The sequence below is a fragment of the Brachycentrus maculatus genome, unplaced genomic scaffold, assembly GCF_059751285.1.
Source record: "Brachycentrus maculatus isolate JH-2025_06_01 unplaced genomic scaffold, ASM5975128v1 h1tg000039l, whole genome shotgun sequence".
NCBI lineage: Eukaryota > Metazoa > Arthropoda > Insecta > Trichoptera > Brachycentridae > Brachycentrus > Brachycentrus maculatus.
The window spans coordinates 1,560,141-1,580,673 of NW_028280793.1; the positions used below are offsets into that span (position 1 = coordinate 1,560,141).

Here is a 20,533-nt window from a genome sequence, read left to right on the forward strand (position 1 = left end):
AAGAGTCTGCGACACTAACCACGGGACCACAACCCGACAATAAACTCAATAAACTCAAAAGTGGTCTTATGCGAGTTAAGTCTACAAACAATAGTCTTTTATTTAATTAATTTTTATTTATGTGTCTGAATGAATAATTTTTGTTGTTTGATTCCAGAATGGGCTTCCATTCCATTTTGGTGCCAACGGTGGAGTCGTACAGAGTCCAGCACCTCTCCGTGTTGCTCATCAAGGCGGGCTACGGGGTGCTGCTCGGGGGCCCGTCTGGCACTGGGAAGACCTCCCTCATGCAGGGCGTCATCAATAACTTTGATGCCAACATCTTCAGTAACCTCATAATGAACATATCGGCGCAGACCACGTCGGCCAACGTGCAGGATATGATAGAAGCCAGATTGGAAAAGAGGAGCAAAGGGAACTATGTTCCGGCCGGTGGTAAACTTGCAGCAATCATTTTTGATTTTCACTCTTTAACTTTCTCCTCCCGGTGATATGTATTTACTACAACTTGACATTAAAATTGAGAATATTATTATAAAATATAATAGATACGGGTTCAGAATTTTCGTATTCCTCCGTCATACTTTTACGTCTTTCATAAAAGTATTATAATATAAAGTTAATCATTTGCAGCGACACAAATAAATAATTTATAAAAAACATCGGGGATAAAATAACCAATACACAAACGTTCCTCAGAGTATGTGTGCGTGCCACACTTTACGTACACGTGCACGCGGCTTCATACTGTTTCCGACAATCTCATTTTAGATGTGTCATTTTAGATACATAGCGTGCATTTTAGATACAAGTCGTCGTTCAGGGTGGTCATGTCGCTATGTTAGCTACGGTGGTTAGTGTGATGTATTTTTTTTCTCTTTTTTAGGTATTTACCAGATTACAAAATTACAAAATTGTTACATTTTAATTTCAACTATGCTCAATAAAAGCAACATTTAGGAATATATACATTTTTCCCGTTTTTAAATCACATTTTCATATGCTGTACAAAATACATATCATCAGTGCACGCGGATTTTTTAGCATAGTAAGGGAAAGGTTAAAAACACATACAAATAAAATTTGTGACAACTGTTTCGCCTTGTTATGGCATTTTCAAACTACAGTTAAGATTAAATAGACCGTGGGTCCTTATATAGCTATACAATTCTGGGTACTTGAGGAAAAGTTTAATCTTCTTGGGTATAACACTCTAGTGGACTCTAAAAGTCAGTGTTTAATTTTATTTTTTTAATACATAAATTAAAATGAAGTTTTCAGCACCGTAAGGGAAGGATTAAAGTGTGCACACTTTTACTAGCGCGTTAATTGTTTAGGCAAGAAGATGGTGGCGTTCATGGATGACATGAATATGCCGGCCAGAGATGAGTATGGTTCCCAGCCTCCGCTAGAGTTCATTCGACAATGGTTAGATTATGGGTTCTGGTACGATCGCTTGAAGCAATGGAAGAAGAATGTCAAGGTTGGTATTGTTAACTCAACTTGATGGCCTAGAAAATTGACAACTTAGCTATTTCAAAATGAATGCATTTGGCGTTTGTTATGTGGTAAGGTCTTCCCACGCTTTTATCCTTACAATCCCCGTTGTCAGTTGTTTTATACTGAGGTAGTGGAAGATGAGCAGTTATAACTCTAGTTCTTTGACTTTATAAATATAAGTTACTAGGTAGCTCTTGGTGAGTGGCTGGTTTCTAGGAGAGATAAATCTAGAAAGCCCTTGCCAGACTACGCGGGTATTCACACGATTGCGGCAGTGTTGTTGTCAACACTGTGTCACCAACATACCCACATTCTTTACAGCATTTAAAGTGTTCCTGACCCCATAAGAATATCCTGTATTATGGGACATTTTAATTAAAAACCTCTTATCCGCACCCCAATGGTGCATAGGGCACTGCTTCATATAAACGCAGTGTTATCTTCATCGTTTACACACGAAGGAAAGGTGATCAGCTCTTCGCTTCAGGTACCAGTCCTTTGTAATATTGAATAAATATTACAGTGAACAAATCACTTATATTTATTTGACCCCCCCTGGGAATCGAACCTGGAACCTCCAGAACGGTAGCTGAGCGTGCTGACCATTACACTACAGAGGCGGACAAACATTTACTCGAAGACAATTGAGTATTTTTATTTATCGGGGTTACCATTTTAATTGTTTCTATGAGGCCAATAGAGAAACCAACTCATTGCGTTATCTGGAGAACGTTTCACTATCTAGGAGTACCTATTTACATGTGACCATTTGAATGTGCTAGTGGATTTTGATCTTGTGTAAATGCCTTATTATACAAGAACCAAAATCAATTGGTCATAAATCTAGTTAACGTGAGGTCTCACCCCATGGGATAGTCAGATTGATTAACTGTCTTTGGTGAGACAAAAATAACTCCTTTTTCCTTTGCGCTATAGGACATGGTTGTGGTGGGTGCGGTAGGTCCCCCCGGGGGGGCGCGCTCCCCCCTCCCCCCTCGCCTGCTCTCCTGCTTCCACTCTTTCTACCTTCCCGCTCCCACACATTCCCAACTGATTAAGATATTTGGAACTATGATATCGCAGCACTTTACTGACTTTGACGAGGAAACCAAAGGCGCAGGTAATATTGATGACCATTGTAATTATCAAAAACCAACTAATTAACCATCATGCCGCTTCTCCCCAGGGGTAGGCTGAGAGAATAGAACACCACACTTATCTGTCTTCGCAAACAATCTTTGCCCTTTCCATATTCATGCATCTCCTCATGCATACCCGCCAATTATTCCTGACTCTATGCCAAGTTTTCCATTGTCTTTCTATGCTCCTACTACCAACCACATTCGCCTCATAAATTTGTTTTACTGTTTATTGTTCTTTTATTTAATTCAAATGCCCAAACCATTTCAACACACCTGTATTAATTTTATCGAAAATTCTTACCTCAGACTTGCATTCTTCCCTATATCACCATTCCAACATCTATCATACATCATTTTGCCGGATATTTGTCTGAAATAATGCTTTGCAACCGCATTCAATCTACTTTCATCCTTCTTTTACCAACTCCATGTTTCACTTCCATACATTAGGGTTGCAACCAGATTTTCATTGTTCACCGTCATTTTAGCTTTCGCTAAAAGATTTTATGATTATTCAACTTTATTAATTCAATAAATCGTTTGTCAAATAAAAAAAAATGTAATTCGCTTTCAGGAAAAATTCTCCTACTCACTACCATGGAAATATTCAATAGCGTTGTGGCAAAATTACTCCCAACTCCGACTAAAATGCATTATCTTTTCAATCTGAGAGATATATCAAAGATATTTCAGGTATTTTCGTTTTTTTTTTTGGTTGTTGTTCTTTTTCACAGACCTAAAAAAGTAGTAAGCCAACAATAAATGTTTTCAACATTTTTAATAATAACTTAAAGACATTTACAACATTTTGAGTTTGTCCAAATACTTGTTCACAAAATCTGGACTATCTCCAATTACCAATCTCCAATTTTTGACATCTCATCAAAGATGAAGAAGAATATGAAAGTCTGTGCATTTATGGGGCTGACGACCGTCATAGGCTGGTTTTCATCTCACCAATAGATATCCCTAGAGAAGTTCTAGTGATTCAAGAACAATGTTTCAAAATTGGTTCATATATATAGAACTTACAAGAATTTGAGTAGTGTGGTTGTCAATAAAGGGTGGAATTGGTAAATGTTACACGTGTGTAAAGTGATCACTTAAACCAGCCTATGACGGTCGTCAGCCCCGTGAATGCCCAGACTTCTATATTCTTCTTCATCTTTGATGAGATGTCAAAAAATAATATGAAAATAAATTAAAGGTTTAATTTGTTCACCCATGTCTTTAAAAAAAGGTATCATATTGTTTTGAATTTTTTAGGGTTTATTGAGGAGTAATAAAGATTATCAAAATACAAAGAATGCTATTCTTCGTTTGTGGATTCATGAGACCTATAGGGTTTTCTATGACCGACTTATTGATGAACCGTAAGTGTATATTCTTTTCCATTTTCGTAATACAATTTTCCATGTTTAATCTTGTTAATTATTTTTAAAGTTTTGTACTGACATTTCTTGATGGAACTGCATTTTATATAATTAAACATCAACTATGAGTTTTTCCTGCATTAGTTTTATTTGACCAGTGACCAATTTGACCGGGTTTCGTTGTTACCGACATTGTCATACTGGTGGGAGGCTAGATAAAATTTTAAACTCAACAAGGCAGGGGTTGAAAACTATGATTTCATATAATTTTTCTGACAAAACGAATTTAAGTAGTGTATCATAATAATCTTTTTTTTCAAACCCTTATCTGCACCCAGTGCATAGGGCACTGCATCGTATCAGTGTTATCTTGATCGTTCATTGCATGAAGTTAAAGTGATTGGCCCTACGCTTCTTGTAACAGTCCAGGGTGATATTAAATAAAAATTAGAGTAAAAAATCACCCAAATTTATTTTGACCCCCGTGGGAATCGAACCCGGGACCTCCAGCGCGGTAGCCAAACGTGCTGATCATTACACCACGGAGGTGGACATCATGATAATAATTATATATAAAACATGGTAAGGGTTTAAAGCGGGATTTATTCACATGGTATAACATTCAACAATTTAACACATTAAAGAAAACTGTATTATAAATATGTATTTCAATTTATTTATTTTCAATTAACATATGCATTACAAACAATTTTTTTTTTTAAAAAGTGTATATATTAAAATACATTAAAATAAAATACAAAATAATATTGTCCGCCTCCGTAGTGTAATGGTCAGCACGCTCGGCTACCGTTCTGGAGGTCCCGGGTTTGATTCCCAAGGGGGTTAAAAATAAATATAAGTGATTTTTTCACTGTAATATTTATTCAATATTACCATGGACTGGTACCTGAAGCGGAGGGCTGATCACCTTTCCTTCATAAGTAAAACGATCATGATAACACTGCGTTTATAAGACACAGTGCCCTATGCACCATTGGGGTGCGGATAAGGGTTTTATTATATTTATTATTTAAAATAAAATACATGAAAAAACTATTGCTAAAAGTGTAGAAGAATCCCGCTTCGGAAAACTCCTTCAGACACATGGAACAGATCAATATTCAATGACATATTGTTCAACATAGTGGTATTTATGTTAATTTTATTACAGAATTGAGTTTTAGCAGCTATATTTAAATAATATGCATATTAATCTGAAGCCGTTGGTTGACATCTACTCGTTTCAGATATCACTGGAATCCACCGTACAAGTAGGTGCGGTAGAAAGAATAGAATTTTACCTACCCTCCCACCAGTTTGATGGTGTCGGTAACGACAAAATCGGGCCACTGGTCAAATAAAATAAATGTGGAAAAAAAAAATATTTAGTAAATGTTTAACTATATTGTAAACACCGTAGTGTAATGGTCAGCACGCTCGGCTACCGTTCTGGAGGTCCTGAGTTCGATTCCCAGAGGGGGGTCTAATAAATATAAGTGATTTTTTCACTCCAATATTTATTTAATACTACCCTGGACTGGTGCCTGAAGTGGAGGGCTGATCACCTTTCCTTCGTGTGTTAACGATCAAGATAAAACTGCGTTTATATGATGCAGTGCAGATAAGGGTCTATCTATCTATCTATATTGTAAAACGTTTTCAGCGATCGTTCGTGGTTTGCGAATCTCCTGAACGACATGCTCGGTAAACATTTCGACTCGACGTTCAACAGCGTGTGCCCGGAGAAGAGATGTCCGATATTTGGGGATTTCATCAACCCGTTCAAGATATACGAAGACATCCAGAACATGGATGTGTTGAGGAATTACGTGGAACACCAGCTCGAGGAGTACAACTGTTCTGCGGGTGTTATTAGGATGGAGCTGGTTTTGTTCAAGTACGCCATAGAACATGTTACCAAAATTGTCAGAGTTATATCGCAGCCGAGAGGGAACATGCTTCTAGTTGGGATAGGTAACTAACTAACTAACTAACCATCACGCCGCTTCCCCGCAGGGGTAGGCAGAGAGAATCGAACGCCACACCACTCTGTCTTTGCAAACATTCTTTGCCTCTTCTACATTCATGCATCTCCTCATACATACCCGACGATTATTATGACTCCTGACCCGGCCGCTTTTAAGTATTTGACATACCTGATTGTGCCAAGTTTTCCTCGGTCGTCCTCTGCTTCTTTTTCCAACTACATTCGCCTCATAAATTTGTTTAACTGTTCTTTCTTCACTCATACGCTCCACATGTCCAAACCATCTCAACACACCTTTCTTAATTTTATAGATAATGCTTATCTCAGCCTTACATTCTTTCCTTATTTCATCATTCGAACATCTATCAAACATCGGATAGGTATGAAATTAATTAATTTAAATTGGTCTACATCCTGTTCCTGCAGGTCGATTCGGTATGTGGCAAGTCAAGTGTGTCGGGTTGTGGTCCCGTGGTTAGTGTCGCGGACTCTTGAGTCAGTTTCTTGGTTCGAACCCATTCTACCACAATTTGATACCTATTTCTAATAATGAGCCGCCTAGGCTCACAGAAACAGTATGAAATTGAAGTATTTTTGTAAATAATAAAAAAAAAACAAATATGTGACAAATCAATCCAGCCTGTGACAAGTCAGTCTGATTTCTAACAAGTTAATCTATTTAACACATGATTGACAACCATACTTGAATTTTGGGAACTTCTACATATGTATATCATAAATCTCAAGACGCTTTATATGTGAGTTCACTGGAGCCATCTATGGTTAGTTTGAGGAAGATTTTATTTAGCAAAGACCCTTTTATTTAGATGTATGCAAAATCCTAATCGGATTATTTTACATATTGGGAGACGCCCAAAAACATGATTTAAAATTTTTATGCAGCTTATAATTTCACCAGATTATTTTATCAAAATCCTTGTTCTCAAATCTGGGTTTCTCCACTTAGGAGTTTTAAAGAGGAGAAGGTCATAAACCCCGCAATAACCTAGACTTCCAATTCCTTGTTCATTTATGTTGACTTGTATATTTTGAGCCATTTTTGAGCATGTTTAGCTACCCGTACTGTAGGTCCTGGGTTCGATTCCCAGGGGAGGGGGTTAAAAATGAAATATTAGTGATTTTACACTTTAATATTTATTTAACATTACCCTGGACTGGTCCCTGAAGCCCTGGATTGATCACCCTGCCTTCATATAAGTAACAATTAATATACGCTGCATCAATACAATGCAGTGTTCCATGGCATTCCGGGAAATGAAAAAGCCGACTCTCTAGCTAAGGAAGCCGTTTTAAGTGGAAGTACGAATTTCTCTAACTACCCATCTGACGACCTTTTGACATTTCCAAATATTGATATGTCTTCCAGCTGGTCCCTCAAATGGAACATCTCCAAAATTTCAAAAGGAAAACATTACTTTTCATTCAGCCTACTGTCCCATCCCGTCTTTGGTTTAGGAAAATTTCGATGAACAAGAAAGATACATCCGCCATTTGTCGAATGAGGGTGGGACATTGCTGTACGAGAGAGCACCTTGCGAGGATTGGTGTCTTTGACTCCCCCATTTGCGAGTGTCGTTTTGAAGAGGAAGACCTTAACCACATATTCTTTGTTTGCCCAATAAATGACCAAATGCCAACATTTTTTTAAAACTATGGCCCCGCTTATTCCCCTCCCTACAGATATCCATCTCATCCTGGCGAGCAGGTACCCAATTATGTACAGACTTTTAGTTGTTTTTTTGAAATTGAATGGAATAAATTTATAGTTTAATAGTAAGTCTATCATATTTAATAATTAAGTAACAATTACAATTAACTTGACATTGGCAAATGCAATGTATTTCATATGCAACGCTATTCTATATTTTAAAAATAATTATGCAGTGGCTTATGCACCATTGGGTTAGAGTAGAAGAAGATATGTTGAGCATGATTTGTGTTCCAGGGGGATCTGGCAGGCAGAGCTTGACCAGACTGGCCTCGTACATATGCGAGTACAACACGTTCCAGGTTGTGGTCACCAAGAACTACGGCATCAAGGAGTTCCGGGAGGACTTGAAGGGGCTGTACACGTCCACCGGCGTGGACAACAAACAGACCACGTTCATATTCAGCGACACGCAGATCGCCGAAGAGAGCTTCACGGAGGTTATAAACAATCTGCTGAGCAGCGGAGAGATCACCAACCTGTTCAAACCAGACGAGTTTGAGGATGTGAGTTCAAACATTAATTTTTTTATAATTTTTTTCTTTATTTAAAATTATTTTGCATTATACAAACATGAAATAAATTCAAATTCAAAAAAAATATTAATAAAATGGAAATACAAAAAAAGATCCCACAAAGGCATGGCCTGTGTGCGGGTATACAATATAATTTAGGTCATAGTAAAGGGCAATGGCAAGAATACAATAGGTATTATAAGTAGAACTAGAATAATAGTGTTAATATAAAATACAAAAAATACTTGACTAAAATATATACTTAAATACTTGACATTAAATATATAACATTGAAAACATCTAAAACTTTGTTTTTAACCACTTTTTTGGTACTTTTCTCCAACCGGTTTCGACAAGCACCATGTCATCTTCGGGGATGGATATGTACTAAACATAAAACTGTGAAATATTCTTAGTTAGGCGAGTAAGCGGGATAAATGGGTTGGAGGCGTGGAGTCTTAGTACTATTATTTCTAGGAATAGGGAAAATATTTAAAATAGGGTTATTATGTTATTATTAATAATGTTATTATTATTTTTTAATATTCTTGAAAATCAAAACACAACAGATTTGAAGAAATTGTGGTAGGTATTTGCATGTAAAATTTAAATTAAAAATTTAACTATCTATTTATTTATTTGGCCTTTAATTTGTAGAACTCCATTTTAATTTATGTATTAATTTTAAATCAAACACAGATTTTTTGAGTTCGTTTGATAATGCCCTAACAAGGCGAAACAATTGTCACATTATAATTTTTTTATGTGTTTTTGTAAATAAAATACACCTTAGTAGACTCAAAAAATCTGTGTTTGATTTAAAATTAAATTAAATTATCAATGATTAATAAATCTTCAATATTTATTTTGATCACCATGGGAATCGAACCTTAGACCTACAACACAGTAGCCAAACACGCTAACCATCACACTATTGTGTATTTTAAAATGCTCTAATTTTCGCTAAACAATTGTAATTTTAGATAAAAAGTAATTTGGAGAAGCCCATGAAGAATGCGAATGTCGTCCAAACAAATGAAAACACTTACCTATTCCTTGTCAATAGAGTGAGAGGGAATTTGCACATCGTCGTATGCATGAGTCCTATTGGCGATGCTTTTAGGTAAGGCCTACCGATAGCCAGTGTCTCCTAGATAATACGGTGTCATGCTGCCAGATAATCCATACGCTTTGTCGTGTTCATCTATCAGGAGTCGCCTCCGTCAGTACCCCGCCCTGATCAGCTGCACCACTATAGACTGGTTTATGGAATGGCCGAGAGAAGCTCTGTTGGAAGTGGCCTATAAATTTCTCACTGGCTTGGATCTTGTGGTGTCCATAACTGGCGAAAAGGTGACTAAATCTTTTTTGATACCAAGAACGGGGCTACTTGAACTTTGATGTGTTACTTGAGTCCGGTACAAAAAAAATATTTAGATCTGTATTTGGTCTACAATAATGAACGTATCGATGTGATTCATTGTTTCCCTGACAGTTGACACTTATTGTCACGATACGATCATTATTGTTGACCAAATACAGATTTAAATCTCTTTTTTGTACTGGGCTCAAGTAACACATCAAAGTTCAAGTAGTCCTGTTCTACGGTAACTAAAATAAATTTGATTCAATTGATTAAACTTAATTTACTCGGTTTAGAAAGGCCATTTTTAACCTTGTTTGTTATCACAATGATTTTATAGCGTGCAATCACAGTCGAGGGTCTACCCAACTAGGCCACAGCGCCTGTCTACATATTTTTGTTTGCCTTACTCTGTTAAAAATCATACCCTACCATAATTTTTTTATTTTATATTTTTAAAAAGAGAAATATTTGTGTTTTTATAATTTACAAAAATACTTCTATTTCTGTGGGCCTAAGCGGCTGATTCTTAGAACTAGGTATCAAATTGTAATAAAGTGGGTTCGAACCGGGAAACTCTGACTGACTACAACCCGACACGATTTTAATCAGCAGAGTTTTATTTATTCTTTAGCATTCCCAAGCAACATGACAAATTACTATTAGCTATTGAAGTGATGCTGAAATACTTATAATCCAATATAAGCTAAAAATGACATAAACACGGCTCCTGTACCCATACAAACATTTTTGCCATGAGTTGGCCATGGCTCCTGTGCCCAACACATGGCAATAATGCTGGTATAGACACAGGAGCTGTGTTCATCGCTTGACAACAATGTATGGACACGGGAGCTGTGTTTAACGTACACCGAACCTTTATCTTTATCATGTAAATTGAGTACTCAGTGATACTTATACTTGTAGTCTTTCAATTATTGGCAATGTAATAAAATATTTTGTAATTTTTTAAACATTAATAACAGATGAAATCAGTCGATTTCACTGGAGTCAACCGACTGAAGAACTCAGTGGCTTCCGTGATGTCCCTGATGCAGTCTTCTGTGAGTCTGTATTCCATAAAGATGTTTCAAGAATCCAAGCGTACAAACTACGTCACGCCCACAAACTACTTGGAGCTGGTGACTGGATACAAAGAGTAACTATTAAATACATTTGTTTGAATATATAAATTAAACACTTGAGACTTCCATGGTCAATTTATGAATAGCTTTTTTTTAAATTCAGTTATTTTTAATTATCAATATTAATTAAAATCCGCCTCCGTAGTGTAATGGTCAGCACGTTCGGCTACCGTTCTGGAGGTCCCCGGTTCGATTCCCAGGGGGGTCAAATAAATATAAGTGATTTTTTCACTGTAATATTTATTCAATATTACCCTGGACTGGTACCTAAAGCGGAGGGCTGATCAACTTTCCTTCATGTGTAAACGATCAAGATAACACTGCGTTTACATGACGCAGTGCCCTATGCACGGTTCGGGTGCGGATAAGGGTTCTATTTTTATTATTTATTAATTAAAATGAATACTTAAACCTAAGGAATTAAAGAGATGGTTTGAACATGTGGAACCACTCATTCAGTTTATAAATATGACTAGTTTCGGAGAGCTCAACGGGTGAAACTAGTAGTGTTTACATTAAAAAAACTCAAAAAGTGGTCTTATGCAGGCGTTTTATTTTTATATTTCAATCATCGTGTTATTTTACAAATAATATGTCAAATAAATTAATAAAATACATTTGTCCTTAAAGTCACATTAATAATTCTTAATATATTTCAAATTACGTACATTATGGAAATAATTATTTCTTTTTTACTAACTTCAGAATGTTGACCAAGAAAAGAAATGAAATTGCGGGAAATGCAAATAAATTGCGAAACGGTTTGTCAAAGCTGGAGGAAACGAGAATTTCCGTTTCAATTATGTCATCCGAACTGGAAGTTGCTAAGGTAAGAATTATTTGATGTTTTGGTACTTAACTTTTGGAATCCTGAAAATCGATATATCAACTCTGGTATACTTAACAAAACCACGGCATGACAATGTATTGGCGATGACCCCAGTGTATTTTGGCTGCTGAGTTTTGTCGCACCATGCACATTTTTAATGTTTCGATTCAACAATAATTCAAAAACAAACAATTTTAATAATTTTTAATGAAAAATAGAAATACATTGCATCAAAAGTGAAAATTATTGACATGATAATTTCACATGACCTTGACATATTCTTGTGAATGAAAATTTTCTGTTTTTTTCTCCTTAAATAACATTTGTTTTTCAACACATTAGTATGTTTATTACAAAATACTGTAATTTTAGTAGTTCGATATATTCTTTACCAATACCAGAAAGAAATACTAAAATTAGTCAATATTTGAGAAAATATTACTGATTTTGTATACACTTAAAAAAAAGGCTATTTTTTCAAAAAAGTATTTGGCAATTTTCCTATCCATATAAGAAAAAATCTAAATACTACAATGGTTGTTCTAATAAGTGCTGGCCCTAAAATACAATTATATTACACATATTTTTAGGAACAAGTAGCCGTGTTTACAGCGGAATGCCTCGAGTATATGGGGATTATCAATGTGCAGCAGCAAAATGCGGATGAGCAGCAGAAAAGCGTAGCGATTAAAAGCAAGAAAACTGGGGAGGAGGAAATAGTGTGCAAGAAGTTGGCCGATGCCGCTATGAAAGATCTAGCAACAGCGATGCCTGCACTGGAAGAAGCTGTTGCGGTAAAATACTATTCTTATTATTGTGCCGCTCCAGGCTGAAGGTTGGCTATCTTTACTTTGCAGCCAGCTGCTCTAAATAGTTCTACAGTGGAACCACTCCCTCAAGTTGTTTAGCCAGGAAATACTCCTCCTTCCTATTTTGCGTTTACTTTCCACTTTGTCTTGTGGTATCTTCTTCCTGGCTTCATCCCAACTTATCGTCTTTGTAGAGTGTTGGGGTCAGCTCTCTTTGTTCTCAAGTTGTAGGTCCTTCTGTCATGGGCAACGTAGCGTAACATGCCTTTAAATCATGATTTCTTCCTGCAGCATCTATGAATTCTATGGTCTTCTTATAGATGTCTTTCGAAGAAGATCCATAGCGTTTGCCTGAATCACAATATGATATCAGGTTCTCTGCGTCCTATGTGTCCATACCATCTCAATTACCTTTCCTCTACCTTACTATTGATGTCTGTTATACCCAGGCTTTTATGAATGCGGGAACTCTTTATTTTGTATATAAAAAACACTCCAACACTCCAGTTGACCATTTAAGCATCCGCATTTTAGCAATTTCTAGTTGCCTAGAGTAGGTGTTATACATCGTCCAGTATTCGGAGTCATAGAGGCGTGCGGTGCTAACGATTGTTGTATATGTATTATTTCATATTTCTCTCCCCTCATAAAATGGTCAAAATACTCCAGCTTTCTTCAATGGTACCTATAACTTCTATCTCTTTTTCCATATTATTATTAAATATTATAGAACCATTTTTTTAATGCATCAAATATTTTTTGACAAATAAACTGTAATTTTTCATTTCCTTTTTTTAAGGCTCTGGACGCTCTGAACAAAAAAGATATCACTGAAATTAAGTCATACGCCAAACCTCCCGCCACGATCCAGTTAGTTTTGGAAGCTGTCATGATTCTTTTACAGGTTTGTTATGTTTGTTATCACTTGTAGAATGCTAGTTTTACTATGTTTATGTGTAAATATGACTGTAAAAAATTAAACAATGGACTAGTTTTGCTTGTTATTTTGCATATTTTAGAAAATTGGAATGTAAATAGTGGATAAAAACATTTAAAAAAGTACTCGGTATGGCGTTTTGCTGGGATATAGTACATTTTCTGGGCATTCCGAAAACACGCATAACTCAAAATTGACGATTTTTGATATATGACGTTGTTGAAAGGAGTGAGCGATATGTGAAAGAGGAAATTTTATCAGGTTTTCGGAAAATTGTATTGTGTGGCCACTTCAAAGTCCATCTTCAAAGTCCATCTTCTGTGCTGATGTGGTTGTTGTCTTCTAGTGTCCTATTTCATGGGCAGAGACCAAGAAGGTGATTGGAGACCAATACTTCCTGGAGAGACTGAGGAATTTCAACAAGGACAACATACCGGAAAAGATTCTAACTAAAATTCGTACCTACACCAAGAATCCGGAATTTGAGCCGGAAAAAGTTGGGACCGTTTCCCTCGCTGCTAAATCATTATGTCTCTGGGTGCGTGCCATTGAAAAGTACGGGCTGGCATACAAGTGAGTATCAGAATTCAATAATAATAATTTATTTGATTATGTTATTAAATTGAATTTTATCTGTTATTGTGTTCCCGTGGTTAGTATCGCAGACTTTGTTGGTTCAGAATTTCTGGGTTCGAACCTACTCTACCATAAGTTGTTACTTTAAAAAAATTAATAAGCCACTTATATCTTCAAAAATAGAATGAAATAGAAATATTTCTCTTTAAAAAATTGGCATTGAGTGTTTTCTTGATTTTTGATTACAATCAGTCATGGCTGATCATGGCATACTGGGCGGTCTGCCATATGCATTTGTGAAGACATTTTTGTTTATGTATACCAGGCATCACGCACTCTGTCTATTTTTGGTCTCTTTCAGTGACAGATAATAGATGGGTGATGTGGCGTAGTTGGGTAGACGCTCTGCTGCGAAACTGGTAATCGCAGGTTCGATTCCCGACTATTGCAAAATGAATTCAAGATACTTGTAAATAAAATATATTTAATTTAATTTTGTGACTGTCGGTAAGGCAGATCTCGCAATGCCATCACTAGTCATACCAAATAAAGATGTGTGTAAATGACACATATTTTACTGTCATATTATAAAATATTAAATTAACACCACCAAAAGAGGTTTATTTAAATATTTCCGGCCACAGTGGTTTACTTAGTTATTTTTGGTTACACCAACATTGTTTTATGATAGAGTGGTAAAGCCCAAAAAGGAGAAACTGGACGAAGCCTTGGGGTCCCTGGCCATCAAGCAGCAGATCCTGGCGGAGGCTCAGGCCAAGTTGAGGGACCTCAGCGAGATGCTGGAGAGGCTGCAGGTGGAGTACGACGAGAAGCTGGAGACCAAAGAGGAGCTGGCCAGGAAGGCCGTGGCTCTGCAGGCCATGCTGGACCGGGCCGAGGCGTTGCTCGATGGCCTCGGAGGCAAGTCAAATATACTTTGCAGTACTTAAAACAAATAGTGATGTTGAAAGCGATTATCAAACATCGTACATAAATGTTTGTTATACCGTAGAACGGGGCTACTTGAACTTTGATGTGTTACTTGAGCCCAGTACAAAAAAAAATTTAGATCTGTATTTGCTGTACAAAAATAAACGTATTGACATGATTCATTGTTTCCCTGACAGGTGACACGTATTGTCACGATACATTCATATACGGTTCACGACCAAATACAGATTTAATTATTTTTTTGTACTGGGCTCAAGTTACACATCAAAGTTCAAGTAGCCCCGTTCTACGGTACTCAATATGTCTGAAAACTCCAAAAGAGATGGTCCGATGACATAGCCGCTGTGGGGGGTAGAAACTGGCTGCAAACAACAACCGACCGGAGGAAATGGAAGGATAAGAGGCAGCAGGAGGACAGAGGGCTCATGAAGAAGATGAAGAAGAAGACACTAAAAATAGTGATAGATATAATTTAATAAGAATGAAAACTAAGGATGCACATGGATAGTAAAAACTCCGAAGATGAGCTGATTTCACTCAATCTTGGCACATTCTTGTGAATGAAAATTTTCTGGTTCTTTTTTCAAAAAGTTTCTTTAGTACTTTTATTATGAACATTTTATTTGAGTAGTTTGACATGTTCTCCACCAATAGCAAAAAGAAATACTAAAATCGCTCCGTATTTGAGGAAAATATTGTTGATTTTGTACATACCTAATAAAAAAGACCATTTTTGCACCAAAAGTCTTAAGCAATTTTAGCATAACATATTGCTCACTCCTTTCAACAACGTCATATATAAAAAAAACTTGATTTTTCAGGAGGTCGTTAAGTATAGAAATATAATGAAATGTATTAAAAATAAATATCAAGCCACTAATTGAACTTTTTACTGTGCAACAGATCTTTTTAGGTAAAACCTGAATGTTTTTTCTCTATTTGAAAAATATTTAGGATATTAAAAAAAATAATTAAACAATACCTTTTCTTCAAAATGCAAAAACAATACTTTCTGCCCTGCAGCGGGTAAATATTAAGTTAAAAATATGTCGCCATTCTGGGATAGAGTGAAAATTGGTCGGATATAACTGAAAATTGATGATTTTTGATATATGACATTGTTGAAAGGAGTGAGCGATATAAGAAAAAATCTCGGCACTAAAATGGTTAAGTTACCACGCTGTCCTATCTCTATGTAATCATATATATGTATTTCTAAACAATTGTAAAGCTTGATTTGATTTATTATGGATTTTGAGATTTAAAGTTTTAGATGGCCCGTCCACTTTTCTTCTGTTTAGGTGAGAAAGACCGTTGGGTAGCAACAGTGACGAATTTGGACGGACGATTCCTTAATTTACCAGGAGACTGTTTGGTTGCAACAGCTTTCATATCATACTTGGGACCGTTTGGCTCAGAATACAGGGAGAAGCTGATGGATGATTGGATCATGGAGGTGAGTATCTTTAAATAATATATAAATATATATTTATATATATCCAATGGACAAATAGGCTTTGGAATAAGGGCCCCGTCTCACTGAATATCAATAATAAATATCCAGCAACTACCATAATCTGCATAAGAGTATAATATTTTATTTATAGAACAATTTTATATTTTATATTTTAGTTATTATACAGACCTGAATGATGGAAGTTTAACTTCTGAAACATGTAGTCTATAATAAAACTCAAGTGGTAAAAAACGAAGTGTTTTCTTTAATCAGAGTATAATATTGTGGGGCAACTACTATAACTCGGAAACTCATAGTAAAAACCCAACATTTTCGTATTACTCACTAAAAATAAAAAAAACTAAACAAATATTTCATTTGACCAGTGACTGGGATTCGTCGTTACCGACATCATAAGACTAGTGGGAGGCTAGACAAAATTTTATGTTATAAACACAACAAGGCTGGGGTTGGAAACCATGATTTCATATAAATTTTCTGAAAAAATTCTGACAAATTTAACTTTTCCGGGAGTATGGACGTAAATGAACGTTGGTGCGAATTTTCTTTAAAGGAATATCGGTGTTAATGAATGTCGAAGTCTGTTTGTCAGTTAGTATGATGTAACTTGTATAAATTTTAAAAAAATTAAAAAATTAAAAAAAAAATATTAAAAAAAAAAAATATCTAAACATAGTTTGTCCGCCTCCGTAGTGTAATGGTCAGCATGCTCGCCTACCGTTCTGGAGGTCCCGGGTTCGATTCCCAGGGGGGTTTAATAAATATAAGTGATTTTTTCACTCTAATATTTATTCAATATTACTGGACTGGTACCTGAAGTTGAGGGCTGATCACCTTTCCTTCATGTGTAATCGATCGAGATAACACTGCCTTTATATGAAGCAGTGCCCTATGCACCATTGGGGTGCGGAAAGGGATTATTATTATTAAACATAGTTTCTATCTTCATAATACATCGATTTCATGAAAAAAAAAAATTTCATGTGAAAAGATCCCACTCCCCAGAGAAAGTTTGACATCAATTTTTGTACTCCCGGAAAGGTTAAAATGAATGCATTTAAGTATCATATTATAATGATAATTACATATAAGTTATGGTTAGGGTTTTAAGTATGATTTTATATAATTTTACTGAATAAATGGATATTTGTATGTAAATTGACATAGTAATTATGTGAATTTTAATGAACAGTTGGTTGACAACTCGTTCTACTGCACATTTTATGAGGTGTATAAGTCCTGTGTTTTTGATATATAAAGTACTTATTGTTTGTTTTCTATTGGGTATACCCATACTATAGTAAAGGTGAGTGTATATGTGTGACTTAGTCATTTAATATTTCTTTATTGGGACAATTTAACTTATTCAATCTATATATTTCAATTTCCCAACAAAGCTTATTTAAGAATCTTGTTGTAGTAATTGCCCCGCAGTATATCTTTCTCAATGTTCTCCTTTTATGGAATCTCAAATAAATATATTGGTACATTTTCCACACATATAAATGTTTATAGCTCACTCCTTTAAAGAACATCATTTTTCAGGAGAACATTTTTAAAGTTTAAAAATGTTGTACAATGTATTAAAAATAAATATCAAGCCACTTTTTGAACTTTTTACTGTGCAACAGATCTTTTTAGGTAAAACCTGAAGGTTTTTTCTTCATTTGAAAAATATTTAGTGTATTTAAAAAAATATTAAACAAGACCTCTTCTTCAAAATGCAAAAACAACACTTTCTGCCCTGTAGCGGGTAAATATTAAGTTAAAAATATGCCGCTTTTGCTGGGATATAGTACATTTTCTGGGCATTCCGAAAACACGCACAACTGAAATATGACAATTTTTGATTTATGACGTTGTTGAAAGGAGTGAGCGATATGTTAATTCTTTCTAGGTGGCTGAAGAAGAAATCCCCCACAGTGAAGAACTAAGCATTAAATCTTTTCTGCTAGATGATGCACTGTTAAGAGAATGGAATCTGTGGGGTCTGCCGGGTATGAAGACCTGATATGTTAACTATTGTTAAAACTATCTCTTCATATGTATACATATTCATCATTATTTTCATATCAGGTGACGCATTCAGCGCTGAGAACGGCATAATTGTGACAAACGCCACTAGATGGCCCCTGGCCGTGGATCCCCAAGGTCAAGCGCTCATTTGGATTTCAAATATGGAACAAAAGAACGGCATAAGGGTAATTTTATGAACATAAGTGACAATTTTTACAACATTTTGAGTGTGTCCAAACACTTGTTCACAAAATCTGGATTATCTCCAATCACAGGAGTTATTTTCATATTATTTTTTGACATCTCATCAAAGATGAAGAAGAATATGGAAGTCTGGGCATTTACGGGGCTGACGACCGTCATAGGCTGGTTTAAGTGATCACTTTACACACGTGTCACATTCACCAATTCTACCCATTATTGATAACCACACTACTCAAATTCTTGGCCCACACTAGATTATCCCTCCTGTTCCCAACACAGATTCAAATAAAAACATATTTAATTAGCTAGAAGAAACGAAAATCTACTAAATGATCTATAAACCTTGTACATAATAAGCAAGGTAAATAATAAATGCAATTCCCATCTTAAAAAAAAAAACTACTCAAATTCTTGGAAGTTCTATATATATGAACCATTTTAGAAACCTTGTTCTTGAATCACTAGAACTTCACTAGAGACATCTATTGGTGAGATGTAAAGAAGCTTTTTACTAAGCAGAAACTCTTATATTAGTATGTGAGGTCCGAATCCTGGATTGTAAATGCCCAGGCTTCCATATTCTTCTTTATCTTTGATGAGATTCAAAAAATAATATGACAATTTTTAACCTAAGACCAAGGTACTTATTTCAATATACCTTAACACATTTTTGATGGGCATTTTTATGCCTGCGGACTGGCTGCTGATGACGGGATTCGATAATTTTGTACATATAGTTAAGACCTTAATAAAGAGATTTGTATATAATATTCATAGAAAAAAATTGGATAATTTCTTCTTTTCTGCCTTTGAAAGAAGGTAAAAATATCCTAAAGCATCAATTGACCGAACGGGTAGAAAAACCTATTGTGTCTTCATACGGGATTATTGTAAAATGTATAATGATAAGAAAAATTCACATTTTACTAAAAATGTTTCCTAAAAACTTTAGAAAAAATAATTCAACATGTTTTTTTAAAAACTTCACATTAAATATCTGTAAAAATTAAGATGCATGATAGTTGTCACTACATTCTTTACATGTTCTCATTGCTATCTACAGATTTGATGTCCCTTACAATTTTACCAATGTCAAGCATACAAGTTTTTATCAACATAGCGATGTGACTTAGAAGAAGACAAATTTTGTCAAATTAAGAATGGCCGTCAAGATCAATATAAGCCCAATTTATATTAGGAAATTATACAAAAAGATTTTACTTGAATATTTTCTCCATAGATGTCAGTAGTATGTAGGATTAGCTATGTTTCAACTCAAAAATCATTATGATGTAAACATTTGGTCTAGAGATATTGAGGTTTGAGTTTCGGGTCCCAAACTTTGTGCCAAATATGTATTGGGAATTATTAAAACTGTCATAGACTGTGTGCCAACTGCGTGTAAAAAAATTGACATCTCTCATGAGATAAAAAATATTGATAAGCTAACAAATTGATTTATGTTTAGCTTATTCTGATGTGTATTTTACTTCTTCATAAAATAAACACTTATTTTTTATTTTCCCCCCAGGTTATCGAAGCTGGACAGCCAGAATACCTTAAGGTCTTGGAACAGAGCTTGATCAAAGGGCTTCCTGTACTCATTCAAAATGTTTCCGAAATCCTCGATCCTTCTATAGATCCCATACTGAACAAGGCATTAGTGTACATCGGTAACAGAGTCATGATAAAGTTCAACTCGATGGTCATTGATTTTCATCCAAGCTTCAGGCTCTTTTTAACAACTAAACTTGGTAAATAAAACACCTTCTTGGTGTACTTCAAATCCTTTTTAAAACATCTTATGCAGGAGGCGAGTTTTACAGTTTTCAGTCCGCTAATCGCAGTTTGCGGGATGAAATTAAAATTACATTTTTTTTTCCATAATCCACACATTTTATATTGGAAAGATTTAAAATGTATGGATGATTTATATGCTGTCATAATTAATACGTTATCCAAGCGGAATACACCCTTGTC

The 20,533-nt window shown here is 35.4% G+C and overlaps 1 protein-coding gene across 2 annotated transcripts in view; it reads left to right on the plus strand.

Annotated features, from left to right (window-relative positions):
• kl-2 (dynein heavy chain 2, axonemal kl-2) overlaps nucleotides 1–20,533 on the plus strand; it is a 101,043-nt gene that overhangs the window by 63,145 nt on the left and 17,365 nt on the right. For both annotated transcript variants that reach the window (XM_088277130.1, XM_088277131.1), the window contains exons 40-58: nucleotides 158–435; nucleotides 1,338–1,483; nucleotides 2,437–2,620; nucleotides 3,217–3,335; nucleotides 3,909–4,015; nucleotides 5,679–5,989; nucleotides 7,969–8,237; nucleotides 9,230–9,369; nucleotides 9,458–9,599; nucleotides 10,596–10,768; nucleotides 11,460–11,583; nucleotides 12,174–12,377; nucleotides 13,192–13,296; nucleotides 13,676–13,902; nucleotides 14,597–14,826; nucleotides 16,158–16,312; nucleotides 18,231–18,330; nucleotides 18,410–18,534; nucleotides 20,085–20,307. In XM_088277130.1, the coding sequence (XP_088133256.1) occupies nucleotides 158–435; nucleotides 1,338–1,483; nucleotides 2,437–2,620; nucleotides 3,217–3,335; nucleotides 3,909–4,015; nucleotides 5,679–5,989; nucleotides 7,969–8,237; nucleotides 9,230–9,369; nucleotides 9,458–9,599; nucleotides 10,596–10,768; nucleotides 11,460–11,583; nucleotides 12,174–12,377; nucleotides 13,192–13,296; nucleotides 13,676–13,902; nucleotides 14,597–14,826; nucleotides 16,158–16,312; nucleotides 18,231–18,330; nucleotides 18,410–18,534; nucleotides 20,085–20,307 (3,362 nt within the window). The remainder of the gene's footprint in view (nucleotides 1–157; nucleotides 436–1,337; nucleotides 1,484–2,436; nucleotides 2,621–3,216; nucleotides 3,336–3,908; nucleotides 4,016–5,678; nucleotides 5,990–7,968; nucleotides 8,238–9,229; nucleotides 9,370–9,457; nucleotides 9,600–10,595; nucleotides 10,769–11,459; nucleotides 11,584–12,173; nucleotides 12,378–13,191; nucleotides 13,297–13,675; nucleotides 13,903–14,596; nucleotides 14,827–16,157; nucleotides 16,313–18,230; nucleotides 18,331–18,409; nucleotides 18,535–20,084; nucleotides 20,308–20,533) is intronic.